Below are 27,165 nucleotides of genomic sequence, written 5' to 3'. Positions count from 1 at the left end.
TTATTTAATACCGGAGGATCAATAAGCTCTGATGTTAATAACTCTGGTAACGATACTTTAGAAAATATGAGGGCGTTGTGTTGCACATTCTGTCTCATCACTGGAAGACATGTCTGATGTCTATGTGTCCATGATGCCCATTGGCTTTCCAAATCCAACACAGTGTTCTGTCTGTTGAAGCTACAAGCTCACCCGCAGCTCCGTGCAGCAAGCACAAGTGACTGATGTTCAAAAGTATAATTACACTCACTATGGTTGATGCAGAAAATGGTTGTTGCTGCAAGAATAGCAAACTGAATGTCAGAGCAGAAACACGATCAGTCTGTGGAAGCTTTCAGTAAATGTTCATCACGTACAGACGAGAAATGTTTGACTGCTGAGCTCGTAGATCTTCCCTCACTAACCAGGTTAGTTTGTTAGCAGCCCACACACAGAGTTAACAAAAATATACAAACAAATGCTAATGATTAAAAGCAAGCATTCTCCAGCCATTTGTTTAACTGGCTGTGTTCATAAATGTAGTCTGAGTCAGAGGATGTTCTGCTCTTAATTTGTTTCATTTTGTCCTCATCAAAAACAAAACAAAAATAATCAAAAATTTGATAAGCAGTATCAGTAAAAGTAGAAGTGGTGTTACAATCTTGACGAAAACCATACCTATAAAGAAGTCTGTCAGAACATATATTATGAATAAGAGTTCTTGGATAAGGAAACTTTTTAAGCGTAGTTTAAAAGACGCAGACAAGCAGGATCCACATGTACACAGCAAAATGTGAGAAATGGTGAGAAGAAAGAGTTGATGACAAAAAAGAAAAGTTGCAGGGCTGCATAACTAATAGAATATTTTGTATGATTTTGGCTTCCCACAATTAAATGGACATGATCAACTTTAACATTGATGTTTGAAATGCTCTTCTCATAGATAACAGTTTATGTAGATAAAATCCCTTGCTTTCAGTTAAATGTGGCATTGAATGCCTTATTCATTTTTGGTCTCACAGTTGTCTGAACTGCTGTGCTGCAGTAACTGAGAGGACACGAGAAGTGTTTCTATGCACAGCAGCTTTTATCGTAGCCTGTATGTAAGGCCAACATCAGTAAATTGCAGTGTCTATCGATAAGCAGATGTTTAGCAGGAGAAGCATTTTGGATGCACTTTATTTACTTGTATATTTAGCCTCTGGGCGATACTCTGAATTCAAGTGAATAACCTTATTTGAAGTCCTACTTTAATGCAGATTTGTACATTAGCAGGAATGTAGCACAACATAGACTTGAGATCAGTGTTCTATTTAAATAATTTGTATTATCAAAAAATCCTGATTATTATTTCGGCCATAATTTTGCAGCCCTCATCAGCTGTGTAGAAATTTTTCAGTTTGAACATTTAAATTAGCTGCACAAAGCTCTATAAGATGAGTGCAAAGCCAGATCTAATACCTATACCTAATACTTATGTGCTATGGAAAAACTGTGTTGGCTCAAATTAGTCAATAATATAGTCCATAAGATTCTAAACTTGTAAAATGATGTTCATAAAGAACTTCTAGTTATAAGTCCCCTTTTGGAAATGTGTATAATAATTCTGCATGAGAAATTCCTATTTCTACATGTTTAGTAAAGATTTTTATTTGAGGGAAAAAAAACATTTGTGCATTTGCAGACAAATGAGTGCTGTGGTAACTATATGTACCGCTATAAAGCAGACAAGTGCATGTAAAACTCAAACTTGGAATGTGAGTGCTTCTCATTATACTAATGTGTCTACTTGCTTCCTTCACTTGTGTCTCTTCTATGCATCTTCTCCATATTCCAGTAGGGATGTGAGAGAGAGAGGTGTGAAAAAGAGACACAAAGGCAGAGGAGCCAGAACTACAAATGAGAAATCTTTCATGGTGTAGTGCTAGTCTGAAGCCACACAGCTGTATTACCTGTCAAATTAATCTGACACCCACAACGATGAGGTATTTGCACAGGATACAAGTGTGTTTCCTCACTCTACGCTCCTGTGAGAGTTCTCTCCACTCATCATCAAGTGCAGTTAAGTCACATAAGGAGGCATGGAAGCATGATTTACATCAAAACCTGACTGGATTGTCACCATCACAGGGCAGAGTCAAAGTGTCCAATCAGAGTGCAGATGTTTCCATTGCCGTCAGGTCTGTTACAAGTTTTGAGAGATGTAGCAGATTCTGAAGATAAAAAATGGCACAGCCTCTTTCAGAACCTTTCATTTAATTATATTACAAGAAAGATTCCGGTGTAAATATAGGGTTAAAATCTGTAACTCCTAACTTAAGTGTTTTACAGAGTACGGGAATTTTGAGTTTTACACGCAGTTTTATGCCTTGTATCTGTAAACAGACATTCACAAAATATATTTCGGCTCAAAAACACAATGTTTCAAGAATTACAAATCTTTTCTGCACAGGTACTAACAGGACTTTCTCATGCAAATTGTAATTTTTTTAATTATTAGTGAACACCATTTTACAAGCTCAAAAGTTTATTAACCCTAATTCAAGAAAACATTTAATATTTTGTGTTGTTCGAATGATGCCAAACCAACTGTACAGTGTGGCGATGTCAATGAAAACTCAGTGGCTCACCATGGGTTTCTGGTGGGAGGTGCCAGAAATGGCCACACCACTGCTGGTGTTTTCAGCCTTCTTGGTGAGCTGCACATATACTTTCCCATGATCCTTCGAGACCAGACAATGGTAGAGGTCATCATACTTGACCTCCAGGAAGATGGCCTCACGATCCACGTAGTCCCCAGGTTTCAGGAAGTAGACCACTTTGGAGGAGATGAGGACACAGTAGGTGTCGATGGGCTCCACTGCGATGAAGCTGGTGTGCAAGACAGAGAGTGAACTCGGAGTTGAAGGAACTGCTGTTAATCGGGTATAAAAACATAAACAATGACTGGAGTGAGACTTACAACTCAGAGTGGATGTTGTCAGTGAGGCGGAAAAGCTGCTCCTGACCATCCGCCTGTGTGGCTGAGTATCGAGGCAACAGACCCTGAGGTCCCTTACAGCATCTAGGCTTCCTGACACGCTGCACATTGAGCCTGAGCCACACAACAGCAAAACACTTCACACACAGCACAGTAAACACTTTCTGATCAGACAGGAATTAGGACTTCAAGGTTTTACTAATGTCAAGAACTCTTTTTTTGCATTGTGTAGATGAATTTATTTTTTAAAAAAATTTGTTGATGTGAGTTTGTGTAAACTGCACTATTTCTATGGGTTCTTGCCACAGTAACTAGTGCTGGACAGTGTTGTCTCCTCAGAAAAAAATAAAAGTTTGTGTTTGAACTTTATGGTCGGCCGGGGCCTTTCTGTGTAAAATTTGTAGTTCTCCCTGTGCCTGCATGAGTTTTTTTCTGGGTTCCTTATACAGTACAATGAGATAAGCTAACTGGCAATCCTAATTGGTCCTTGATGTAAGTGTAAGTGTGCATTGTTGTGCTCCTCTTTGTGTTACCCCTGCAACAGAATGGTTAACTGTCTCGGGTGCACCCTATTCACCCAATGTCAGCTGGGATAGGCTGACAACCCCTTTACCCACTACAGGGTAAAGTGGTGTAACAAATGAATGAAACAATACCAGTAAACATTGTTTTATACTTTTTCACTTTCCTTTTATACTTCTTTTAAAGTCAGATGACAAAATGTCTGTTTGTCTCTTAATCTGTTTGCCAGTTCATTTTCTGTATTATTGTATGCTGCAGCATAATCATATCTCCATGTTTTCTCTGCAAATTCCTGCAAATCTTACTGAGTCGAATTGAATATAGAAGGTGAACCAATTTTTCATGTCATACAGTTACTGATCCACTCAACCCACCTGTGGTTACTGAGACTAGCCATATCCCGGACTGTCTGGGCCGTCTCTGAGGCAAAATCCAGAGCTCCAGCCACTGGTTTGGTCACAGTGCCGACCAGACCCTTACCCAGGCCTGAGAAGAAGCCGCTGACTCCACCCTCTGTCTTCACTCCCTCCACTGTGGAAGTGATGATGCTCGTCATGCCTCCAATGATACCTGGGGGAAGGAATATGTTTACACTGCTACTTCTGAGATTACACAGTGCAGACCTGCAGTGACGTAAACTGTAGAGACACTTGATTCATCCTTGAACACTAACACCGTACAGCAGTTATTTGTTATTAGTGGAATTCAGTGGGACAAATTAAATCTCACTGAGGATGATTTGATGTATGTTCAATGTGGACTGTGGTATTTGTGAACTGCACTTGAATCTAATAATATGATTGGTCTATTTTTACATGTTATACATTTTGTTCTCTGGGATGAAGAGAAAAAACACAATTGATTTCTTATTGTAAATTATACACTGTATAAAAATTTGGATGAGTTTGAATCAGGGATATAGTAAACTGACTGCCATGAAAGCAGGTAGTGAAAATAAACTGCAATTTTCCCAGATATCAATGGACAGGTTCAAGACACGTGTCCCCTGACGCAAGTAATATTAGGTTAGCAACAGGAAACAACACAGCAACAACCTCCTGGTTAGCAACCAATCAGAATGAAAATTTCAGGTTTTACCAAGGATTTTGATCATGCAGCAAGGCAGCCATGCTTGTTTTTTGCCCTGAATTTTAAAAACATTGCTCTTCTCCCTGCACGCAAATGTTCCACTTGTCAATGACTTGAGGGAAAACTGACATCACATCCTACGTTTAGGTCCAGTCAAGACGACTGTGATTGGTTCAAACAAATACAAACAAGTCAGAGGCTTTTTCCCCCATAACAGAATAACAGTGAGGTGCAGCCAGACCATTATGTAACAGAGACTAGGCTGACTAAGCGAGACTAAGCCAGATATAAAAATGTTGTACCATGAGCTAGTCCATGGATCCCTGCTACCAGATGGTCTCCACTGGTGGCTCCATGGTATCTGATGTACTCCCGCTCACTCTGGTGTCGGTTGTCCATGGTTTTCCCCAGTCCGTCTGATAAAGTCCCTGCAAACTGACAAAGAAGCAGAGGACGTTCACACTACATGGTCTATTCCAGTATTCTTTACAAGTATTTGTTTAATATAATACAACAATGCAGCACAGGGATAAATTTATTCATTTGCACTAGTGAACAAAAAATAATGTAAAAACTACAAAATATACAGTTAAGCAAGCAATCAAACACAATAACAGTGTCAGGTATACATAGGGGCATACCTTAGCAGCAGAATTGGACACACCATGTGTCACATTGCGTATGAGACCACCCACATTGCCATATTTGATGAGTTCAGACACACCCTCAGTGACATCATTGAGGAGGCCCATGGGGTTACCCAGGAAGTCCACAGAGCCGAGGATCTGAGCGGCCTGGCTAATGAGCTCCTGTAGTGAGAAAATGCTGCAGCATAAAGTTCTAATATAAACCAAACACTCTACTATATCACAACACACCTGTGTATCTTTATGTAAATCTGTGTAGCAGGACCTATTGGGCCATGAATAGAACTGTACACATGTCCGTGATCAGCTTTCAAAGTCCACATAGGTTAATGTGGAAACCATGAATTGGCCTTTCGCTAAACTAATGTGACCACTTGATGATAGCTGCAGAGGCTACAGAAATCAGTGGCATTTAGCACAGCTGTTAACTGTTTTTACATTGATAGCATCACAGGGTATTACAGAATAGCTTCATGCACCTCTACACACATCTGCTGTTCATGCATGAGATATTGGATTGCCAGAGATCTTTATTCCTGTTTAGTGCTCAATCGATGCCTCATTTCAGATCTCATTTTTATTCTTCACATGCATTATGAAGCAAATGCTGTTGTATCACATTTCAAGATGAAATGCGCTCATTTACAAGGTAAATATCCTTATATCCAACCTTTCTTTTTTTTATATACAGAAAAATGAATAGAATTGAAAAATGTTGGGACAATACTGGCCAGTTAGAAGTAGGTTCAAGGCAGTACTTCCAAACACGCTTAATCCAACTGTGTGTCCTTCTTACCTCTCTGAAATGCTTGAGGATGTCATTGATGATGATCTCCTGGGTCTCGTAGGGATGAACTCTGGTGAATGGGTACATGTTGATGACAGCATCTTCGAAGCGAACCAGAGGAAAGCCCAGGGTGCCTTTCAGAGCCTACAGTGATGAAAAAATATAAAAACATAAAACAAAAAACATAAAAACAAAACATGTCATGACAGAGCAGCTGGAATTGGAAGTACCACAGGAAGCAGTAACATGACGTTTCCGTGATCACATATGGACAAAACTTGTGTGAAAAGTTTCAGGTGCCAGAACTAAAATCGCTTTAACAAACAACCTTTAATTAGTCCTGTTTTAAAATCATTGGTCTATTGCTCTTTTAATCATTTGATCCTCATCAGAATTCCTGAAAATGTACAAAGCTGTTGACTGTTATGGCTTTGCTAAATGGGCAGTTATTTTATCCTTATGTTCATTTTATTAAGTGACAGATCCAATATCGCTGTTTAGCCCTGCTTTCAGTACTAATGCCATGCCAGCAGAATCATATCCTGACTCGTGCCGTACAAAAGAAACAGGTATGAGACCCATCTGAACACCTCATTCCCATAAATTTTCCCCCAAATGCTGAATTATTACTATGCAGTGCAAACAACCCCACTCCACTGTTTTTCACTGCATTATTTTTTTCTGTCTAGTAGCATGTTGTTATAAGTGCAGACGTTCATTGTTGGTTATTGGAATCAGGTGACATGCTGCTCTCTATCAAAACATCTGTTTTATGATGCTATTAATCAGCATTGTGTGGACATATTTAGCAAGGGCTTGGGTGGAACAGATGTTCATTTATATATAGAAGTTCTGCATTCTAGCTTTAAAAAGAGAGGTAAACTAAAGACCATATTAGCCTACCTTGAGGTCAGGAGGCAGCTTGTGAGAGGTAAAGACACTCAGTTTGACCTGAGGAAGGCTGATCTTCAAGTTCTCGAAGTAGTAACGCTTGGGAGGTGTTGCATCTTCGGTGGGCTTCTCATGGAGGCTTTCATCTAACTTCTCAAGCTCTGCATTCATTACAAATATAACTTTTTATTTATTTATTTTTTTACATTTAAGCAAACATTACCTGCCTACTCTGGGCATCACACAAATAATAACAATAATGTTCAATTAACCACCCACCAGCATCTATCTGTCCATATCCAAAGAAGCTGAGCAGCTTCAGCAGCAACTTCTCCTCAATGATGACAGTGAAGTGTCGGGCTGTCACCATGAGGTGCTGTGAAAACATCATGGTCACCATCATTGGTCACAAGTTTGTGGTATCGCACAGATGCAAGAGAAATATCTATTTTCTGATGAAGATATAATATGATGAATTATCTGGTGCTCAGCATAAATCATCTGCATAGAAGTATTATGTGACTGATTTATCAAAGTCTAATTTTCTACAGCATCAAGTGGTTTAGTGTGACAGAGCAGTGTGCGACACTCACTTTAAAGAGATCAGTGAGCATTAGGCTGCTAGGAACCTTAACTGAATTGATCTGCAGGGCTGGACCACTGTCATTGACACTGCTGTCACTGGAAGTTGGAGTCACACACAGCATCACAGGCTGGGTGGTACCCAGCAGCTGGTTGTCCACCTGGCAAACAGAACATGACAGATAAGTGTTAATACAGCACTGTCCACTTAACACTCCAGGACTTCCAGCACACTACTGACTGGATATAATAGTTAATTTGCATTATTAACCAAAAATAAATAAATAAATGAAAAAACAGGTCTAAATGAGCCCTGATCATATTGTATTCTCACCGGTATACATGTGGAGTGCAACTATGTAGTACTATTGCAAATAACACTAGCATAAATCTATTGTTAAGTCATTTCCTAATTGCTGTATTTTGTAAATAGTGCTGAATGTGACTGTGGTGAATATATTAATGAACTAAAAGGGTGTTTCTGATACTATTCTTCATTGGTTGGAATCCTTGCTGCATAACCAGAACTCAGTGATTTTTATTCCAAAAAACATCAAATATAGCATGCTTTGTGTAGTCCCTCGGAACAAATCATTTCTTCTTGGTCACATTCAGCAAACACAGGCTGTACGTAGGCACGTATACGTTTTTCTCTGCTTCTTGCTTGTATTGATATATTATCATGTGGAGCTCCGTGAGCTGCTTTTGGATGAAAGGGTGAGACACGAATACAGTTTGAACTTGGTCTTGAATACTTGAATGTTGTCACAGCTGTGGTGAGCTTACCTGGACATTCTGAATGCTGAGCTCCAACACCTCATTGGCAGCAGTACGGGTAAAGTGGACATCTATACCAGACAGTGTAGTGAAAACAAGCTCCTCAGGAACCTTGTTGACCAGAGACACACCCAGACCCTCCTCCAAGCTCACCAGCACCTGGGCATGAATACAGTGTTGTGATAGGTGTAATTGCGTATTCTGACCAGCAGAGAGCAACAACATATGTTAAGCTACGTACATGTAGTGTGAGGAAGAAGATGACCAACTGGGAATGCATGTATGTTTTTAATGAGAGCTGCTGAATAAAAGTTAAACTACTTGAACCCAGTGTCTTCATTATATTAGAAGCAATACATGGTACCAGGAGGGGTCCGAAGTCCGCAGTGGTGAAAGTCATGGAAAGTGTGACGCTGCCTCTCCGCATAAGTTGGACTGGAAATCTGGATTGTGAGATTGAGATTTCGGTGGAGGCTTCGCCCAATTACGTTGCAATAACTGGAGATCACTGGATCTCAGCTGGCAACCACAGCTATTTGGGGGTGACCAGGCACTTTACTGATGGTGAGTGGAACCTCAACTCATTTGCACTGACCTTCATGCTAACAGAAACCAGGCACTTTGTTGATAAATGCACCCAACAGTTCCTCGAGGTGGCAAATGACTGGGGAATTGAAAGCAAGATATCCACCATCAGTACAGACAGAGCAGCAAACATGCTGGCTGCTATCAGAGCCCTTCCATACGAGCACATCGCCTGCAATCCTCACATTCTCCAGAGGACCATCACGGTCTATTTCAATAGCAGCGGGCTTTCCGGTGTACTAGCCAATGCCGCAAGATTGTTGGCCATTTTAAACAAAGCCCTGCGAGTACCTCAGAACTTAACCAGCAAAAAATAGCACTTGGAAAAAAGATTGATCAACTTATACAAGTTGACTGACAATGTGGAATTCGACACTCGCAATGATCTCACACCTCCTACGCAACCGAGAGGCTGTCCAGGCTATGCTGGACCAACAGAACATCCAGGTTATGCCTATGTGGTAAAGTTCGAGAATGCCTTCCAGAGGGACATGGCAGCATGGAGAACTGATGCCAACCAGACATGGTTCAAGGTGCCCACAGCACTGGATCCACGTTAGAAGGATTTGAAATGCCTTCCAAAAGAAAAGAGGGAACAGGTAAAGACTATAAGGGTAAGCTGGAATATTGAGTCCAATTTATCAAATCCAACTTTATTTATATAGCACTTTTCATACATAAGAAATGCAACACAAAGTGCTGCACAAAATAAAGTAAAACAAAAATAAAACAGCCTACTGCACTTAGTTCTCCAGACTGGTCCACACCTGAATGAATGGATGAATGGATGAATGAATGGATAGACGGACAGGTAGATGAATGAATGGATAGATGGATGGGTGGATGAATGAATGATTGTCATTAATACTCCAAGCAGCAGAGCCCAGAGGAGCAGCTACTCTGCAAGCCTCCACAGAGGATGATGAACCAGCTCAGAAGAGGAGGAGCTCTCTCCTGCTAGGGTCTGACTCTGACTCTGACTCAGAAGAAGATGGAATGGAGTGTGGAGAGCTGCTGCGCTACAGAGCCCAGCATCCGTACTGATGACTATCCCGTGCAGTGGTGGTATGCTCATTAAGGAGCTTATGAAAAGCTGTCAGCCCTAGCACGCAAGTACAAGGCCTCCTCCGGCAACCTCTATACCTTGTGAGGGACTGTTTAGCCTCACAGACCGCATAGTGCAAAAGAAAAGGGCAACCTTGTTCTCAGAAAATGTGACCAAGCTGGTCTGTCTGCGACTGGCTGAAGAAGAAGAAATAAGAGGCATGAGGTCAGCATAGCTGCTATGTTCTCTGTAGCCTAATAGAAGTGACTGCTTGATGTTATTTCAGCACTTCATTTTGTGATGATGAACAATGTTATTTTTGATATGCTAACAAACAGCACTGTGATTGATGGATCTGTTTTCTTTATTTTTGTATTATCTGAAGCAGAGGAAAAGCAACAAGTTCAGTGGTCAATATTTGTATTGCTCAAAAAAGTGTTACTGTTTTATGATGTGTTAACTTACAGCACTTTATATGGACCTGGTGTTTTATTTTATTTTTGTTTTCTAATTATTTGGAGATTGACAACAGAACACAGCAATATTCCCCTGGTGGTCGAAACTAAAGGTTGCACGCTGCACTTAGGACTAGTCTCAAATACAGCGGAATGTAAATGGCTAGCACTGTGTCTGTTCAAGTCTGTTAAAAAAAAATAAATGACTTTACAAAGCCATTTTTTTGTGATATATCAGTCTTTTTATCTGCCACAATAATGTAATGAATTTAAATGAAAATAACTCAAGTTGAATTACTTATCAGTCCCTCCAGCAATTCGTGATGTTGCAATCACGTGAATTCACGCGAATTCAACCAATCTCCGTGAATTCTGCACGACCTTGCAATTTTGTCCAATCACCGCAACTTTGCCACAATTCTGGCCCGCCTTCCGTGAGTTCCACCAATCATAGCAGTCCCCAGCGCAAACTTAACGTACAGCATCGAATTCACTTCTTGTTTATGGTTTGAAGAGGCAGACATGTCCGATTCTAATGTCTCTCATTCACCAACAAAAATTACTGCTGAAGACTGTGAAAAACAATTAATGCCCTGATGCTCATTCATTCATTCATTTATTTATTTTTAAAATGGGACAGTTTGTATTAATGTACATTTCCATGTAAATACGAGAGATTGTAGCCATACGGCTAATTTCCATCTCGAGTCCCATTGGCAGATCAAAAATAGACAACAACATAAAACCATAACTGAACAACGACATACATATAAAAAAAAAACAAAAAAAAAACAACAACAACAAACGATAACACTTAGTGGACATAACAGACAAAAGCTGAGATATCAAGGCAGCTACCAATTACTAATTAATTAATTACTAATTAATTAATTAATTACACATGATTATATTGCAAATATCTCTTTGTTGCCATTGCACATATCCCTCTACATTATTGCACTTGTCATACTACATTCATCCCTCTGTAAGGGTCTGCTACATATATCCCTTCACCTAAGCGGAAGTAGACTGTTTTACACCCGTGCAATATTGTGGTGGAATACAAAAAAAAGAGAATCGATTGATAAACACTTTTCTACCACGAAACATATCAGGAGCACGGCTGAAATGAGTGGACCACAGACCAGACAAATCACTGTGATGGAAGCTGTTGCATCCAGATCTGTTGGAGATCTGAAAGAATGAAAGTAAGTTAGAGTAATTATTCTGCCAAGGAAGGGTGGCTTTGTCATGGTGCCCCTTTATTAGCAGGGAAGGTCAGAAATGACACAAGGACCAAGTGATTTGATTTTGGCAGCGATTTGGCTTAAAGTCTGGATCCACGGATTTGTTAAGGATTTCCCATTGAGATAGCGGCATGGCGTCTGATAGCGGCACGGTAACCATGGCAACAAGTGAACGCTACTTCAGCGGCCTGCTGACGATCACATGATTGCGATCCTACTACAAATCCACCACTGTGGACGTATCAGAAATGATACAAGGAACAACTGATTAAATTGTGGAGGTGTTTCTGAATCCCATCAACTTCCGCTGCCTACTACATATTTAGGTCATGCGATTCGGTATCTGTACATAATGTACACATGCATAACACACGCCTGTGTTCAGCACAAGGTCAGGGAATGAACAGTATTGATGGAGTACTGTGCTCTCTGAGTGCTTTTCTTGTTAATTGACATGACAAGCGTGCGTGTGTGAATACGTGTGTGCCAGGAAGTGGAATTAACTTTTTTGGCCACTGACATATGTCCAAATACGACTCATTCAATAGTAAATTATCATGTGCCTTAAATCTACCAACCACTTCATGTTAAACCAGTATCTGGTTGGTGCTAATTTCCCACCATGGTGTGCAAGCTTTTATGTAAATGGGTTGGAGCATTAAATAATTCATTTCTGAATAAATATTGTCAATTACAATGATGGAACATGTTCTAAAAGCTGAAAAATAAGAAATTTTTTAGCAACTGTCACTGTCTCCCGCAAATTTCATCGCAACTTACATCGCTATTTTTGAGAAAAGCTGCCGCGAATTCAGGCATTTTCGTAAGGTGGCCGAGAGGTGCAAACCAAATTTACATAATGCAAAACACTTTTATAACCTCCAAGACAAATTTACAAGCGACAAAACACTTTTACAAGTTCGAAAACACTTTTACAAAGCCAAATGTAACAGGAAAGGGAATGTCCCAACTCCGGGGCTGAAGCGGAAGTGACGACGAGGAGCGGCTAATGCACTCTGTCGGTCTGATCTGCACCATTTAAACACTCTAAAGACCGACCACACGAAAAACAAAACCGCGTCAATCGGTTTATATGTTCCCCACAAAACGGGCAAAACATCACCCGCTCGTTGTCCGTTGCATTAGCCGCTCCTCGTCGTCACTTCCGTTTCAACCCGAGTTGGGACATTCCCTTTCCGGTTACATTTGGATTTGTAAAAGTGTTTTTGGATTTCGACAAAACACTTTTACAAATCCAAATGTAACCGGAAAGGGAATGTCCCAACTCCGGGTTTGAACCGGAAGTGACAACGAGGAGCGGCTAATGCAACTTTTGGTTGTTGTTGATGGTGAACCAAGCGAGCGGGTGATGTTTTACCCGTTTTGTGGGGAACATATGAACCGATTGACGCGGTTTTGTTTTTCGTGTGGACGGTCTTTAGAGTGTTTAAATGGCGCAGATCAGACCGACAGAGTGCATTAGCCGCTCCTCGTCGTCACTTCCGCTTCAGCCCCGGAGTTGGGACATTCCCTTTCCGGTTACATTTGGCTTTGTAAAAGTGTTTTCGGACTTGTAAAAGTGTTTTCGAACTTGTAAAAGTGTTTTGTCGCTTGTAAATTTGTCTTGGAGGTTGTAAAAGTGTTTTGCATTATGTAAAAGTGTTTTTGGATTTGTAAAAGTGTTTTGTCGCTTGTAAATTTGTCTTGGAGGTTGTAAAAGTGTTTTGCATTATGTAAATTTGGTTTGCACCTCTCGGCCACCGTATTTTCGGCCGCAACAATCTCGAAAAATGCCCGTGAAATCCTGGAAGGACTGAATTACATATCATAATTAATCTCTCAGTTTTTTAAATCTTTTGACAGCACAAAGTTTGACACAGTCATCCACAATTTGATAAACACTGTTCACCAAAAAAGAATGAAACATTTCAGAGGTATGTGTTTCGCTCATGCATGCAGCAGCCTACACAAAGTTTTGATGCCTTTCTCACAAATTTAAAGTTGAAAGCTAGAACCTGCAACTTTGGAGTCCTCCAAGATTCCATGATCTGTGACCAAAATGTATTCGGAATTAAAGAAGCAAAAGTAAGGGAGGAAACCTGTTGACCGGCCCACCAGGACAGTGCCCAGTATGCCAGATGGCCAGTCCACCCCTGGCCCCCACCAGTGTCGGATGAACACTCAGCTGAGCAGACACTTTCATCACCGGTGCTGAGAAGATCTATACATAACACTGAAGCACCTGATAGACTGTGTTTATAAGGGACAAGTATTGAAATAGAGCCTTTTTCAACATGGGCACTTGTGAAATGGTTACAGAGGTTGCACTGTTTGAAAAAAAGTAATACAATTGTATATGTTTAAAAGATGTTCATAGCTTTGATAAAACAAAACTGCAGTAGTGTTAGTGCTTTTTGGCAGTATTTCAGTGTAGCTTACTTGAAAGAAAAGGGAAATGCTGAATAAAAGTTAAACTACTCAAACCCAGTTTCTTCATTATATTAGAAACAACACAGAAAGTACACAGCAGATGTCAGGATTCACGGAATCACTTCAAATATTTGTGGAACTGCACACAATGAATAAAACACGTTACTCAGTCACTCACACCTACACACCTCTAGCTCCTGTTGAGGTTCAGGCTCTCTCTTCCTCACACCCTCTGTGATCCTATCCTGTTCTTTGCTTGGTGAGTTCCGGATCATTCTTCTTTGATTGAAGTCACTGATCTACAAACAGTTTTAAGAACAACAATTTAAACAAACGTCTGATAAGGTTTACCATGAATTGTAATGAAAAGCAGAAATCATCAGACATTTTATTAGATGCCAATGGCATCACAGACTCTGCTTTACAGTACGTGAACACAAGCATTCTGGAGAAGAGAAAAAACAAACACAGAAAACACAATCAAACTGTGTATCATGCAAATGTTGCGTATCAACGGGGCAGAACAACATTTTATGGTCAAGCACATTCCAAAACACCACACAGAGAATCAACAGGTCGTTTCTCAGAGCTGTAAATTTGGTAGGGGACCATCTGAGTCAACAAGTATCAGTTCTGAAGATAACCACACCTCTGGATTTCTCCAGAGGTGTGGTTATCTTCAGAACAGAGATCATACACGATGACCTCCTAACCTTTCTCTCTCCCTAATACACAACTTTTTATATAAGAATTAACTGAGCAGTTTTAAACCCCCAAATTAAAGAAATCCATGATCACTGGAGTGATGAGGTTTTCTCAGTTTTCAAGCGACTCATACACTCAGCACTCCTTGGTCTTTCTTGGTCCTTAATTATTTTTTCAAAGTTTTGAAGTGTGTTTTACCCTGCTGTTGGACGAATCCTTCTCCACAAAGATGCAAACCAGAGGGTGGAGCATGTCTCTATAGAATGTAGGGCTGCTTCTCCTTGGTCAGGGTGAACTCAACTCAGAACAGGCTTCCAATTCCAGAGTAGCAAACCTCCCCAGACTTGATTGTTCCCAGCAGCATGTTTCAATGTGGGCTTGACATAATGTAGCATCACTGTCTCTCTGGTTGGTCTCCTTACAGACACCCTTTTGTTACTGTCTTTAAATCTCAAGCAGCCATGAGCTGTAGCTCAAATGATAGAGTCTCAAATGAGGTTGGGTGTTTGATACCTGACTTCTCTACACACCAAAGTATCCTTGGGCAAGATATTGGACCTCAAGTTGCTCCTAATGGCCAGCAGAACTTTGCATGGCTCTGCTCCCATTGGTGTGTGTGTGCATGTGAATGGGTGAATATAGCTCTTTGTAGAACCTCACTAAGGTTAAAAGGAGCTATATAACCATAACCCAGGCCATTTACAGACTATTTACTATTTTCCATCATCCTCTGTGACATACTTGTTGTTCACCTCAGGTGTTTGGCCTTGTTTCCTGTCTTGAGGATTGGTTTACAAATACCACTCATCTTCTGAGACACTATTAGACAGACCCTTTTTCATGGGACTTTTGCTAACTGATGTCTTTTGTTCTTTGTTTCAGTAAATTCAGTATCTGGAATGAAGCTACTTTTCTATCTCTCAGCAAACAAGGCTTGATGTATAGATTTAATTATATGCTGTGCTCATTTTTTGTGTGCCTGATCCTGCTCTGGATACAACTAGTGCAGTTTCCAGAAAATGCACTGCCTATTTAGAAACCGTCAGTCTAACTATGATGAACCAACAAAGTCTCACTTTGCTCAGAATAATCTGACTTCTTACGCTGCTACTTAGCTCTGATGCAATGTTTCCCACTATCACAGTGGTGTTTAGTGGGCAATGGTGAACAATGATGGCTGGTCATTTTCATTAAACAAGCCTCCTCTGAATAAATCAATTATCTGAATAGGCCTCTGACCTTTGGTACAGAGGCTGCAACTAATCTCATCAGTTTGACTTTACACATTGAACTTGTGTTTGTAAATATTTATTTTTAAAATAAATAAATAAATAAATTGAACATTATAACCTTCATTCTGCATACAGCTGGTACATAATGCTAATTTTTTTTCTTTTTTCCTTCCTCTCTCTCCTAAAAAATGTAATATCTTTAAATTAAACAAGACATTAAAAAAGAAGAAGAAAATTAAATTAAATTAAATATAAAAATTATTTTACTTTAAAAATCAAATTAAAGAATGACCATACCTTTCCAAGTACACAAATAAAATTCTGCTCAGGACTTCGTGGTTCCACCACACATTTTAACTGGTTAAACTAATAGTTTTACTATGTTATCAGTGCAGCGAATATCATAAAATAAAATAAACAAATAAAATAAACAGGAACAAACATTCCAACTTCTTCAGCTATGAACTAGGGTTTTTTCCACAATGTACATCTCAGATGAAATCAGACCCAATCGGTTCTATGCACTCTATGCAGTTTTCCCAGATTTTTAAAAATCTATCCACCTCCAGTCTCAAAGAAAAAGTTAGCTTTTCCATCACATATGTATTGTGTATTACCTCAACACAGACCTTAACCCTAGGTACCTCATTCTTCATCCATTTTCTAGTAATTGGTCAGCATTATTCTATAAATATGTTTGTCCCCAAATCTTGTAAAATTTATGACTGGTTTCCCCAGGTATAGTACCTCAAATGTATGTGGAAGGTTTACCTTCTTCTTTTAGCCATACAATTCTTAGTTACTGCCAGTAGCTGCCAATGGAGGGACAATCCCAGAATACATGGAAATGGTCCGTTTTATCAGTTCCACATAATCTTCAACATTTTGTGTCATGATACTTTGTCTGTGCTGGTGTTCTAAAGTGTCTTACGATGTTCTTCCACTTGTGTTTATTCCATGACAAGGAGCAAGTTGTTCTCCACTGCTGTTCATTTCTGTCTTCCCATTCATCCTCTGATATGACAATATTTGCCTCCCTCTCCCACCTCTTTTTGATATACACTGTGTCATTTCCCTTTAAGTCTTCCACTCCCTTAAATAATTTTGAAATTAACTGATTCCCCAGTTTTGATTCATGTGCTGAAGTAAACATCTTAATCACTTCTTACCCTCTTCCCCCAATGGTTCCCCTTTGCATTTGCTCTAGATAATGCATTAATTCAGTGTTTCTCAAATAGTGGGGCGCGTCCCCCTGGGACGGGCGTAGAGGCATGATAAGAGCCCGAACGATTGGGAGGAAAAGGTCCATCTACATGGAACTAATTAGCTGAACTATAGCTTTAACGTCGGCCTGTTTTTCGCGGCACACAAACTGCGTTGGCCGTTGTGGAAGTCTGTACTTGCGTACTTGGTAAGCACGGACTCCCGATAACGAGAGAACGCATCGTTAATGTGCAATTGGAACACCAGCGTACTTGATCATGTCATCACCTCGGCCCATCTACTCTGATTATTTTTACCAGGGGTGCGAAACATATGGCCCGCGGGCCAAAACCGGACCGCCAGATGGTCCATTTTGGTCCGCAGGACAACTTTACAAAGGGGAAAAATTACAAAGAACACATTAGCTGTAAATTGTAAATTTGTAAAACTGAAAATTTTAAGTCATTTCTTCATTTCTAGACATTGACAAGTTGTTTTGATCATAAAGTAAAAGACTAGATTGTTCAGCTCTAGATAGCTGTGACTAAATGTTTTGTGCCTTTGTAGATAAACTGTGATCCGTCAGTTGTAATGCACATGTGGAAATGATAAACTGAGGCATAATATTGTTGAAATTGAACTTGTTTTTCTTAAGAAATTTGAGGGTGTTCATAATGTTTTGTGAAAAGATAATTCATTAAATGTGAATATTTTCAGAATGTTCCTTCCGAAAGAAGGAAAAAATTTGAGAGCCACTGCCTTAAGTGCACGTACCTGTATTAATCCAGATTTATTAGACTATATTGGTATTTTATCTCTTGCAAACTTTAAATCTCCTTCTTTCTTAAGAGTTCCCAGAGTATCGTAGGTCAGATGTCCCAATTTTAAAAATTCTTATCAGTTCTATTTGGTGTGAATTCAGAATTATACCCAATCCATCTTAATAGTCTACTTTGTATTCTCAAGTCATTTTTCACAATTAATTCAAACCAAAGCTTCAATGATATATCCAACCATGAGTTTGTCCCTTCTCTAATGGGTTTCCTCAAGTTGTTGTCCCCTATTATAGCCTGTATAGGAACCCCATCTGTTGTGCTAGTCTCAATTTCTTTCCATCTTACTGAGTAGGAAGGGTTGTATATATTCAACAATATTTTTATTTGTGCGGCTTGATAATAGCTCTTCAGGCAAGGAAGTGCTAGCCTTCCTTTGTTTTTGGGTAACTGCAGCGTTCTGTACCTGATCCTCGGTCTCTGCCTCTGCCAAATGTATCGTGAGATCATTTTATCCCAGTCCCTGAATTAATTTTCTGTTACCTCCACTGGTAGACTCGGGAACAGGTACAGCAGCCTTGGCAGTACATTAATTTTTATCACCTCCACTCTTTGTGTAGTGCTCTTATAAGGTATCAGATTCCATTTGCTAATGGCAGATTTAATTCTGTTGAGCAACCGATTGTAGTTGATGGATTTTAATTGTCCTAAATCTTGAGGTAGATTAACTCCCAAACATTTTATTTATTTTAACTCCCAGTTGATCTTGTACTTGTCCCTAATTGAATGATTTGGTGTGTAGCTGAAAGGAGTAGCCTGAGTTTTCTGTATATTTATTTTTTAGCCCGATAGATGACCATATTCTGTAAGGGTTGTCATAAGTGCAGGGAGGGACGTAGTCATGCTCAAGAAATATATTAATACGTCATCTGCAAATAGCGCTATTTTTTGAACCCCTCCCCCATGTCAATGCCTGTTATATTTTCATTTTGTTTTATCCAAGTGCTCAGGGGTTCCAGAAAAAGGGCAAAGAGAAGAGGACTCGCTGAAAAGCCCTGACGGCAGCCTCGTTCTAATGTGATAAATTTTTAAAGACTCCCATTGATCTGGATCCTATCTGTCGGTTTATTATACAGGGCCTGTATGACCTTAATAAACTGATATTGTCTTGCGTCTGTCTTCGTTTTATGAATCCCGTCTGGTCTAAGGGAATTATTTCTGGCAGAATTATTTCTAAACGTCTTGCTAGAACAGCTGTAAACGGTCTAGAGTCTTGATTAAGGACACTAACAGGTCTATAACTGGAGCATTCTTGCTCATCCTTCCCCACCTTAGAAATTACAGAGATAATGGCTTCTCTCCATGAATGAGGAATTTCTCCCTCCTTCAGCACCCAGTTATATTCCTTCCGAAGTGGGATTAATGATACCTTAAGTGATCTGTACCATTCTGCAGTGTACCCGTCAGTCCCCGGGAACTTGTTGGCTTTAAGATTTGATATTGCTTCATTTATTTCCTCATCTGCAATTTCGGCAGTCAGAGCTTCAGTCTTATCTTCTGTTACTCCTTAAGTTCTCTAAAAACGTACCCATCTGGGTTTCAATACAAGCCTTAGGTCGAGCATATACATTTTTATAATAAGCCTCAAGCACTTTTGAATTTCCTCTGTTTTGTCCACTGTTGTTCTTGTATGTGGGGCCCTTATTTTGTAAATATTGTTTTTTGCCTGCTGTCTTTTCAGTTTATGTCAACAATTTAGTTGATTTACCCCCTACTTCATAATATCATTGTTTTGTGAACAGTAGATTTTTTTTGGGATCTGTGTGTAGATCTCATTCATCTCTGCTCTTTTTTTTTTTTTAATTTCCTGATTTATGCGCCCTTTCACTTTGTCCTTATGCTTACTTTCTAGCTTTTTTAGGTCTGATTTAGTGTGTCAAGTTTTAACTGTCTTACTTTTTAAAAATATGCTGGTTACTGGAGGTGATCAGAACCAAAGACTTAACTCACAGCTAGACTCCTCAGGAGGTGGAATACAACCCTTGACAGATCCCTCCATACATCTACAATTCCCAATTCAGACATTAGACCCTTCATTTTTTTACTTACTGCACGTTTTTTACAACCCATGTCTGGGATCTGCTTTTTTCCTACAAAATTAAACAACTGAATGAACATCCTCCAAGACTGGTGATTCTATCATTTTTGCCAGAAGTTGTACAAAAAAGTGCGATAAGTAAAAAAAAAAATGAAGGGTCTGATGTCTGAATTGGGAATTGTAGATGTATGGAGGGATCTGTGAGGGGTTGTATTCCACCTCCTGAGGAGTCTAGCTGTGAGTTTAGTCTTTGGTTCAGATCACCTCCAGTAATCAAAACTCCCTCTGCCTCTGATGTCATCAGATCAAACATCTGTCTACAAAATCTCCAATCAGAGCCTGGTGAAGCATAAATATTAAGAAAAGTTACCACCTCTCCCTCTAGTTTCCCCTGAACCATGATACACAGTCTGATAAAGTTATTGACAGCTCAAGGCAAAGAGGAAAAAAGGCCAGTTGTGTGAAACTTCTGTGATTTTTTTGTATTTTGTGCTTTTGTTTGTTGCTGACTCACCAAAAAAAAAAAAACCAAAACCAAAAAGCAAGCAAGAGCTGTTCAAAGTCAGCGTTTCAATGTTTCAAAACAATAATCTGTAGTTTTACTGGGTGCTGTTCTTACCTGCAGGACACGTGTGGGTCCATCTGGCAGCACCTGGACCGACAGCACACCAGAACCAGGTCTCATCTTCTGGTTGACAAACTGCTGCTCTGGGCCAGGCTCCAGCAGCCCTGAATCTGGTCCCAGTACCACCTCTGCTCCATCAAACAAACCTGCCACCTCACCCTTCACCTGTAGGGTGTAAGTCGTACAATGAACATTAGACTGAAAAAATTACAGGTAAGACAATTAAAAAAGTGTACCACAACTTAAAATATTAACATCTTAGGACCATGCAGCAGTGTACCGAGCAGAAGCATTCTTGAAATCTGTTCAACTTAACATTACCAGAACTTGGGGAACTGACCTGTACCACTAGTCGGGGAAGGCCACAGGTCAGCATGCCTGAGCTGAAGTACCATGTCTGAGTGGTGCTGCGGCGTGAGTCTGGCCTTCTCAACATCAGTGGCTCGAAACTGAGAAAGATGAACAGACAGCGAGAAAGCAACTTACACCAGTCTTCCACGATACATTTCCTTAGAGGTTGTGGTTCAGTCAAAGGGATTCTAAAAGTGATGTCTGTAGTGTTGAGCTTAGAAGCAGACTACATGTGCACAGTACAAACCTGTTGTCACTAACTGCTGCAAGCCCAGCGATGTCCAGCACCAAAGAGGAATCTAATGGCCGTGGTTGGGCGGGTTTGCTCTGCGGTGGAGATGAACCTTCATGACAAAGCATGCCAGTCCCTGTCATCCTCCAAAGCTGGGAGCGCTTTCCTGGCTCCTGCACAACAATTTATAGTATTATAAATTTGCTACAGAAGACGTTTTTGTTGGGATTGTAACTAATGATTTTTTAATGTTATTTTTGTTACATATTTGCTTTCACCATGACATCATTTTTTAAAAAATCTTCTCTTAATCACTTTTTCCGAGGGCCCATGCCTTGTTTTGTACATGTAGAAGTAGAAAAAAGCAATGCATTATCTCACTAGGGAAGCTTCAGTCTGAAAATTTAAGATTTTCCTTTTCGACTTCAACATTTAATTAATCTTGGAATATGCAGCCAATTAATTATGTCTGACCATCAGTTGATAATCAAATGATCAAGTAGGTGCACTTTTTGTCTCGTTTCTTCTAAAACTGCATGACAATAACTCCATTTAATGCTTTTTCCAGCTTCTAAAGAAACAGCATGACTTTTGGGGAAATCTTAACCACCATTACACTGAAGTCTGGCAGTCTATCCATTTAAAAAAAAAAAGAAAAAAAAAAGAACCTTTTTTTTCAGGATGATCCTTTGAGTCTTGGTGTCCACATCAAGAACCAGTTCAGCACAGTTCATCAGACGTTTCTTCCCAACAGGTCTCTTCTCAACAGTTCTGCAGATATAAATTGATACTGCTTACGTTTACAAGTTTAACTTTCTAAATGTAAGAAAGTGATATAAAATTATGTTTTCTCTTAGTCATGACATTGGTCCATACTGTGAAAAAGTGTGTGTGGCCGCAATGTAGATGAAGTTCTCATAATAGAGCTTGTTGTATTCTCTGAAGAAGTTCATGTCGGCTGTGACCTCAGATGAACCTGCTCCCTTTACAGTGAGCGAGAGGTATGGTGGCAGTGTAGGCTCATCACAGGCATAGTCTAGCACCGAGTTGGCCTTCACCTCAGTGTGCAGTCGGATGTCAGCCACACCATGCTGCCAGAATTGGATAGGCACCTGAAAGGATTTAACCAATCAAATCTATTAAATTTATTTAATAGATAGGGGTGAGGGGGTCTTTCATTTGCCAGAACGTGTGAGTAATAACTTCCTTTGTCATACTTCTAGTCTGTACAACAGAATCAAAGACCATAAATGTATTTAAGGAGACTGTATTTCTGTCTGTGTACTTGTTTTTATTCCCAGTTGAATTACAGTGATCCCTCACCATATCGTGGTTCACTTTTTGCGGTCTCAGTGTATCGTGGGATTTTGAGGTATTTAAGTATTTTGATCTATTTATTATTGTGGGGAGCTGCGTTGAAGAACAACGCAGGAGAAACGATATCTGCCTTTTTTGCACTCTGCAACTGACAGGTGCTTTTATTTTGATACTCACAGAGAGGGACAGTGTGGAAAATGTGGCAGGAAGTCATCAAACACACTACACTTCACACTCACGGGCCTGACAACATAACACTTAACCAAATTAACTAGGCTGACTAAACCACAAAAACACAATAAAACACAAACACTTGTAACACTGTAACACTAACATAAACCACAATAATGACATTTAAACCCCCAACACCCCGAACCACCATGGTGCACTGCAGCACAACAGTTCAGTCATAGCGACCAGCTCTGTGATCGCTACATTATTTAAATTGCTTTTGTGGTAAAATAAACATCTTCTAGCCTAAAAAAAATGAAAACAATATAAAAGAATAGAAAAAAATAATAATTAAAACATATTGCAAGAATATTAAATGAAAAGAAATGCGTAGTGCACAGCGCTGGGCACTGATTGGCTCAGCGACCGTAGCATCAGTCCCTCTGTCTCCCGTGTGTAGCAGCATTCAGCATCTCGCCTTGTCCATTTCACATAGACGTCTGATCGCTGCGCAGTATTGCTCTGTGGTGTTGTGCAGTGTGTGGGGAGGGTTTATAAAGCCTTAAAAAAAATCTAAATAATAAAATATATATGGTCGCTACTTTGCGGATTTTTGCCTATCGCGGGGGGCTCTGGAACGTAACCCCCGCAATAGACGAGGGACCACTATATTCATCCCCTCCAGGCTAGGAAGACACAGGAAAGAGTACATGCAGAGAGATCAGAGTATCCACTCAGAGTTATGGGCACAGGCCTTCATTTTGATTAAATATGTTCACAGCTTAGTAATAGCCATATTACTGAGAGCTGTCATAGCAGTGGCTTACCTCAGAGATGTTGTTAATGTGGAAGGGCGGGGGCAGATGGTCAGTGTCAGTGAAGGAGATCTGGTAGGTGGCTCCCTTAAGTGTGATTTCTGTCCGCAGGAAGAAACACTTTCCTAGTATGTCCCTGTTCAAAAGAAGATCCACTTAAAACCTCCTAAATACTGCACAACACACAGGTTGACATAGGATATAGCATGGTAAACAATGATGGCAACATTCCAGTAAAGAGTGCCATGTGTCATAACGCAAGGACTAAATTTATGAAATATTTGGAAATATTTATGATTCAAATGTGTCTAGTTAAGAAGTTCCGAAATAACCACAGACAGAATTCAGAAATAAAATGAGAGAATTAGAGTTAAACTTAGACATCCAGGCACTACTTTCAACATCCAAACTTAATAATAAACCATGTAGTAACCATGTAGTGAAATTATTTATGGTCTATTGTATCTTCTTCATTTCCTATACAATTTAATTTTTAAAGGAAAGCAATCACAGATTTACACGTGCTTACAGAGCCATTGTACGGTAAACAACATTCATTTGTTTCAAAGTGTATATGTAGCTCACCTCATGTTTACATGGAACGACTTGGGTTTGTTAACCTCAAAGCCTCCAGACCAGGTGCAGTTGGGGGTGTCCATGAGGCGCACACACAGCAACTGGTCATAGTCATTTCGAGGCCAGTGGAAGACAACACTGGAGCCCGGCAAGGTGGAGATGTAGCCCTCCGGGTTGGCAGTACCCTAAGACACGGATTAATAAAGGCTGCTGTCATACTAAAGACCAACAGATACAGCTTTTTCATAGCACAACTGACCACTTACCAAACAAAAGAATAGATGTAACATTATTAGGTTCCAGTTTCAGGGTCATAATATTATATGTGCTTGTTCACTGGAGTAAGTTACTTAATCACCTACTTACTGAGCAGAACAAAGCAGACATTAATTTTATCAACTATGCAAGGTCCCAACCTAGAAACTAACCAGAACTATTTCAGATCTTCATGAGAGATGAAGAACTATGACCAGCTCATATTTTTTGTTTTTTGTATTGTGCCTCAACGGGTGACCACAGAGATGCAGACAGGATATGGGTACAGATCAGTATGACGTGGTATGAAAAAAGGTGCCTGCCTACCTTGAACTAAACTGAAGATGTTACAGTCACTGTATAAACCACTTACTCTTAACCACTAGAAACAGTACCAGAATGTGCTGTGAACTGTTAATTTCCCCTTCTATTTCTCACCTTTCCTCTTGCAAACTCTCTCTGGGCAAAGGCCAGTTTGTGTGTTGACCGGTTGTCGAGCAGGTAGCGTGGGGCAAAGGTCACTATGTGAGTGTCCCTGTAGCGTCCTTTTCCTTTGCGCACACTGATGCCTGTATTGATAAGACAGGGAACAATGAGTGCATGAAAAACTCTTTTAGCAGTAACAATTGACACATTTTAGCTTGGAAGGTTTTATATTTTGCCCTATCAGGAAAACAATAAAGCCTCATGTCCCCACGATTTTTCGTTCAATATTCAGCTCAAAATAAGGCAAAGATGGTTCATTTTGCCATGACTGTGTAAGTCCTGGTTAAAACCTTGATCAAAACGGGCTGTTTCAGTGTCTCTAGTTTTAATGTCAGCTGAGCTGCTGGGGTCCTCAGTCTCTCCAAGAAAAAGACTGTACACCTGCTCTGTTCAGTGAACTTTAGTCTTATAAAGTTTCCAACATTTCCAAGTGTCCTTCAGCGTTACAGTTTCCAAAGAGCTCTGACCTGTGAGCATAATGGTGACATTAGCCACATTAGCCTGACAACATGCTCACAGTAAGTAGCAACCTATGGTTTTACAGGTACTGCTATCAATAATAACAGTCCATTGGGTCTTCAATTCTTCAAATGCAGGGAGTGCATGAGGACTATTATGTTTACTCTAGCAGGCAATAGCAGAACACTTGTTGAGCTTTGCTCATGGCCAAGACATATTATTGGTAGCAGAAGCAACGTTAGAAATCGTAGATCATGTGGCAACTGCTCATTGAGAAAGTTTATCTTAGAAGCACCAGGCAGTGTTGTCGCAGGATTATGAAAACTTTCAGCTTGACAACCACTGGCTACACAGTTTCTTTTTTGAAGTTGTATTTTATGCCTTCAAGTATATAAAACCTACTAAACACAATAAAAACAGATTTTCATCAAATGGGACCTTTGAATTTCAGCAGTCAAGAACTTGACAAATGGAAATGAATTGGCAAGATGTATTGAACAGAGCTACAGATTCAGTGCAAAAGATTATTCTAAGTGATGGACAAAAAGAAACACAGATGAAATTTATTAATGGTACTAATGTATACAAAGAAAGAGTATTATTAAAAGGATAGTATTTGAGTCTTGATCGACAAATAAAACAGGGACAGCTCATAAATGTAATCATAGGAGAGGAAATTAAATTTTGGGGTAAGGCCACAACAACATCTTGCGAGACAAATTTTAAAACCATAGAGGGAGGTCATTAAAACATTTTAACAGGCTACTGCAGTTACATGCATTTAATTTCTCTTTTTACTTGAATTTGCCAACATTAGTTACTCTATGGGGCAAAATAACCTAACTGCAGTCCTTAACACAGCCTGGAAAATTGCTATGTCAATAAACTATGCCTTCAATAGCAAAGCAAGATGTAATATAGATAGTTAGTTCTTGTAATCTCTATTTAAATTTTTCTAGTTTAAAGTTAATAATTTGCCATCTCCAGTTCAATCAAATAATTCCAGTTTATGCAATGATTGGACACAGGACTAGCTTGATCTTGAGCCTATGTATCGTGTTCGATACATAGGATCAAGATCAATCATTAGTTTAGCTAGCACTGTCCACTACCAGCAGTATTCATTTGTACAGACTCTGAACTTGCCTATGTTGTAGATGAGACCGGGCCTGTTCCCATGCTGGATCACTTTCACTGCTCTGACTCCACTACCTCCATCCAGGGAGAAGCCTTGGCACCAGCCTGGAACTCCATCTGGATGGATCCCTTTTCCAATCCGCATTGTACACCTGGGGATCAACATAGGTGGGGAAAAGGTGGTACATAAACAGAAATGAATAAAACACTATAACTGTTGATTGGAAAGTCAGGCTCACTCAGAATTCTGGTCACTTACATAGCAGGCTGTTCCTTGTCAGTGTAGCAGAACAGCAATGGACTGAGGCTTCGAGCCAACTCATGCTCCTCAAACTGGCCTGCTCCATCTGTCTTGCCATTGTCCTGACGGAATATTAGTGGCAGTCCTGAGAGAGGGAATGGTAACAGACACTTTTGTTTAAAACAATCAATGGACAGTTTTTTTCCTTGTAAATCACTACAATGGTTTATTCATATATAAAACATTACCAGTCTTATTGATGAGCCAGTAGGGGGCAGAAATTAGGATCTTCAGAGCCCCTTGCGCCCGTAGTATGATGCGAATGGTGAGACAAAGGAGACGTTTGTTGGTGTCATATAGCCTCATGCGAACAACATAATTCTGAGTCCCAGGAGGGATCAGCAGCTCCTTGCACATGGGGAAGCTCTCCAGCAAGATTCCTAAAGGATGTAGATCACAAACACTGTGAGTGA

The 27,165-nt window shown here is 39.9% G+C and overlaps 1 protein-coding gene across 4 annotated transcripts in view; it reads right to left on the bottom strand.

Annotated features, from left to right (window-relative positions):
* The window catches only part of vps13d (vacuolar protein sorting 13 homolog D), a 117,931-nt gene that overhangs the window by 7,642 nt on the left and 83,124 nt on the right, over nt 1-27,165 (bottom strand). For all 4 annotated transcript variants that reach the window (XM_023297427.3, XM_055012941.1, XM_055012940.1 and 1 more), the window contains 22 exons: nt 26,941-27,132; nt 26,711-26,837; nt 26,461-26,603; nt 24,808-24,938; nt 24,124-24,299; nt 23,551-23,674; nt 22,112-22,347; nt 21,904-22,006; nt 21,251-21,408; nt 20,993-21,101; nt 20,647-20,817; nt 14,205-14,315; nt 8,264-8,413; nt 7,489-7,638; nt 7,175-7,271; nt 6,908-7,056; nt 6,014-6,148; nt 5,212-5,379; nt 4,873-5,005; nt 3,856-4,051; nt 2,942-3,073; nt 2,610-2,850 (listed from right to left, as the gene is read on the bottom strand). In XM_023297427.3, the coding sequence (XP_023153195.2) occupies nt 2,610-2,850; nt 2,942-3,073; nt 3,856-4,051; nt 4,873-5,005; nt 5,212-5,379; nt 6,014-6,148; nt 6,908-7,056; nt 7,175-7,271; nt 7,489-7,638; nt 8,264-8,413; nt 14,205-14,315; nt 20,647-20,817; nt 20,993-21,101; nt 21,251-21,408; nt 21,904-22,006; nt 22,112-22,347; nt 23,551-23,674; nt 24,124-24,299; nt 24,808-24,938; nt 26,461-26,603; nt 26,711-26,837; nt 26,941-27,132 (3,332 nt within the window). The remainder of the gene's footprint in view (nt 1-2,609; nt 2,851-2,941; nt 3,074-3,855; nt 4,052-4,872; nt 5,006-5,211; nt 5,380-6,013; nt 6,149-6,907; nt 7,057-7,174; nt 7,272-7,488; nt 7,639-8,263; nt 8,414-14,204; nt 14,316-20,646; nt 20,818-20,992; nt 21,102-21,250; nt 21,409-21,903; nt 22,007-22,111; nt 22,348-23,550; nt 23,675-24,123; nt 24,300-24,807; nt 24,939-26,460; nt 26,604-26,710; nt 26,838-26,940; nt 27,133-27,165) is intronic.

This window comes from Amphiprion ocellaris, chromosome 8 (assembly GCF_022539595.1).
Source record: "Amphiprion ocellaris isolate individual 3 ecotype Okinawa chromosome 8, ASM2253959v1, whole genome shotgun sequence".
Classification (NCBI taxonomy): Eukaryota; Metazoa; Chordata; class Actinopteri; family Pomacentridae; genus Amphiprion; species Amphiprion ocellaris.
This window is presented reverse-complemented; position numbering and strand designations above follow the sequence as displayed.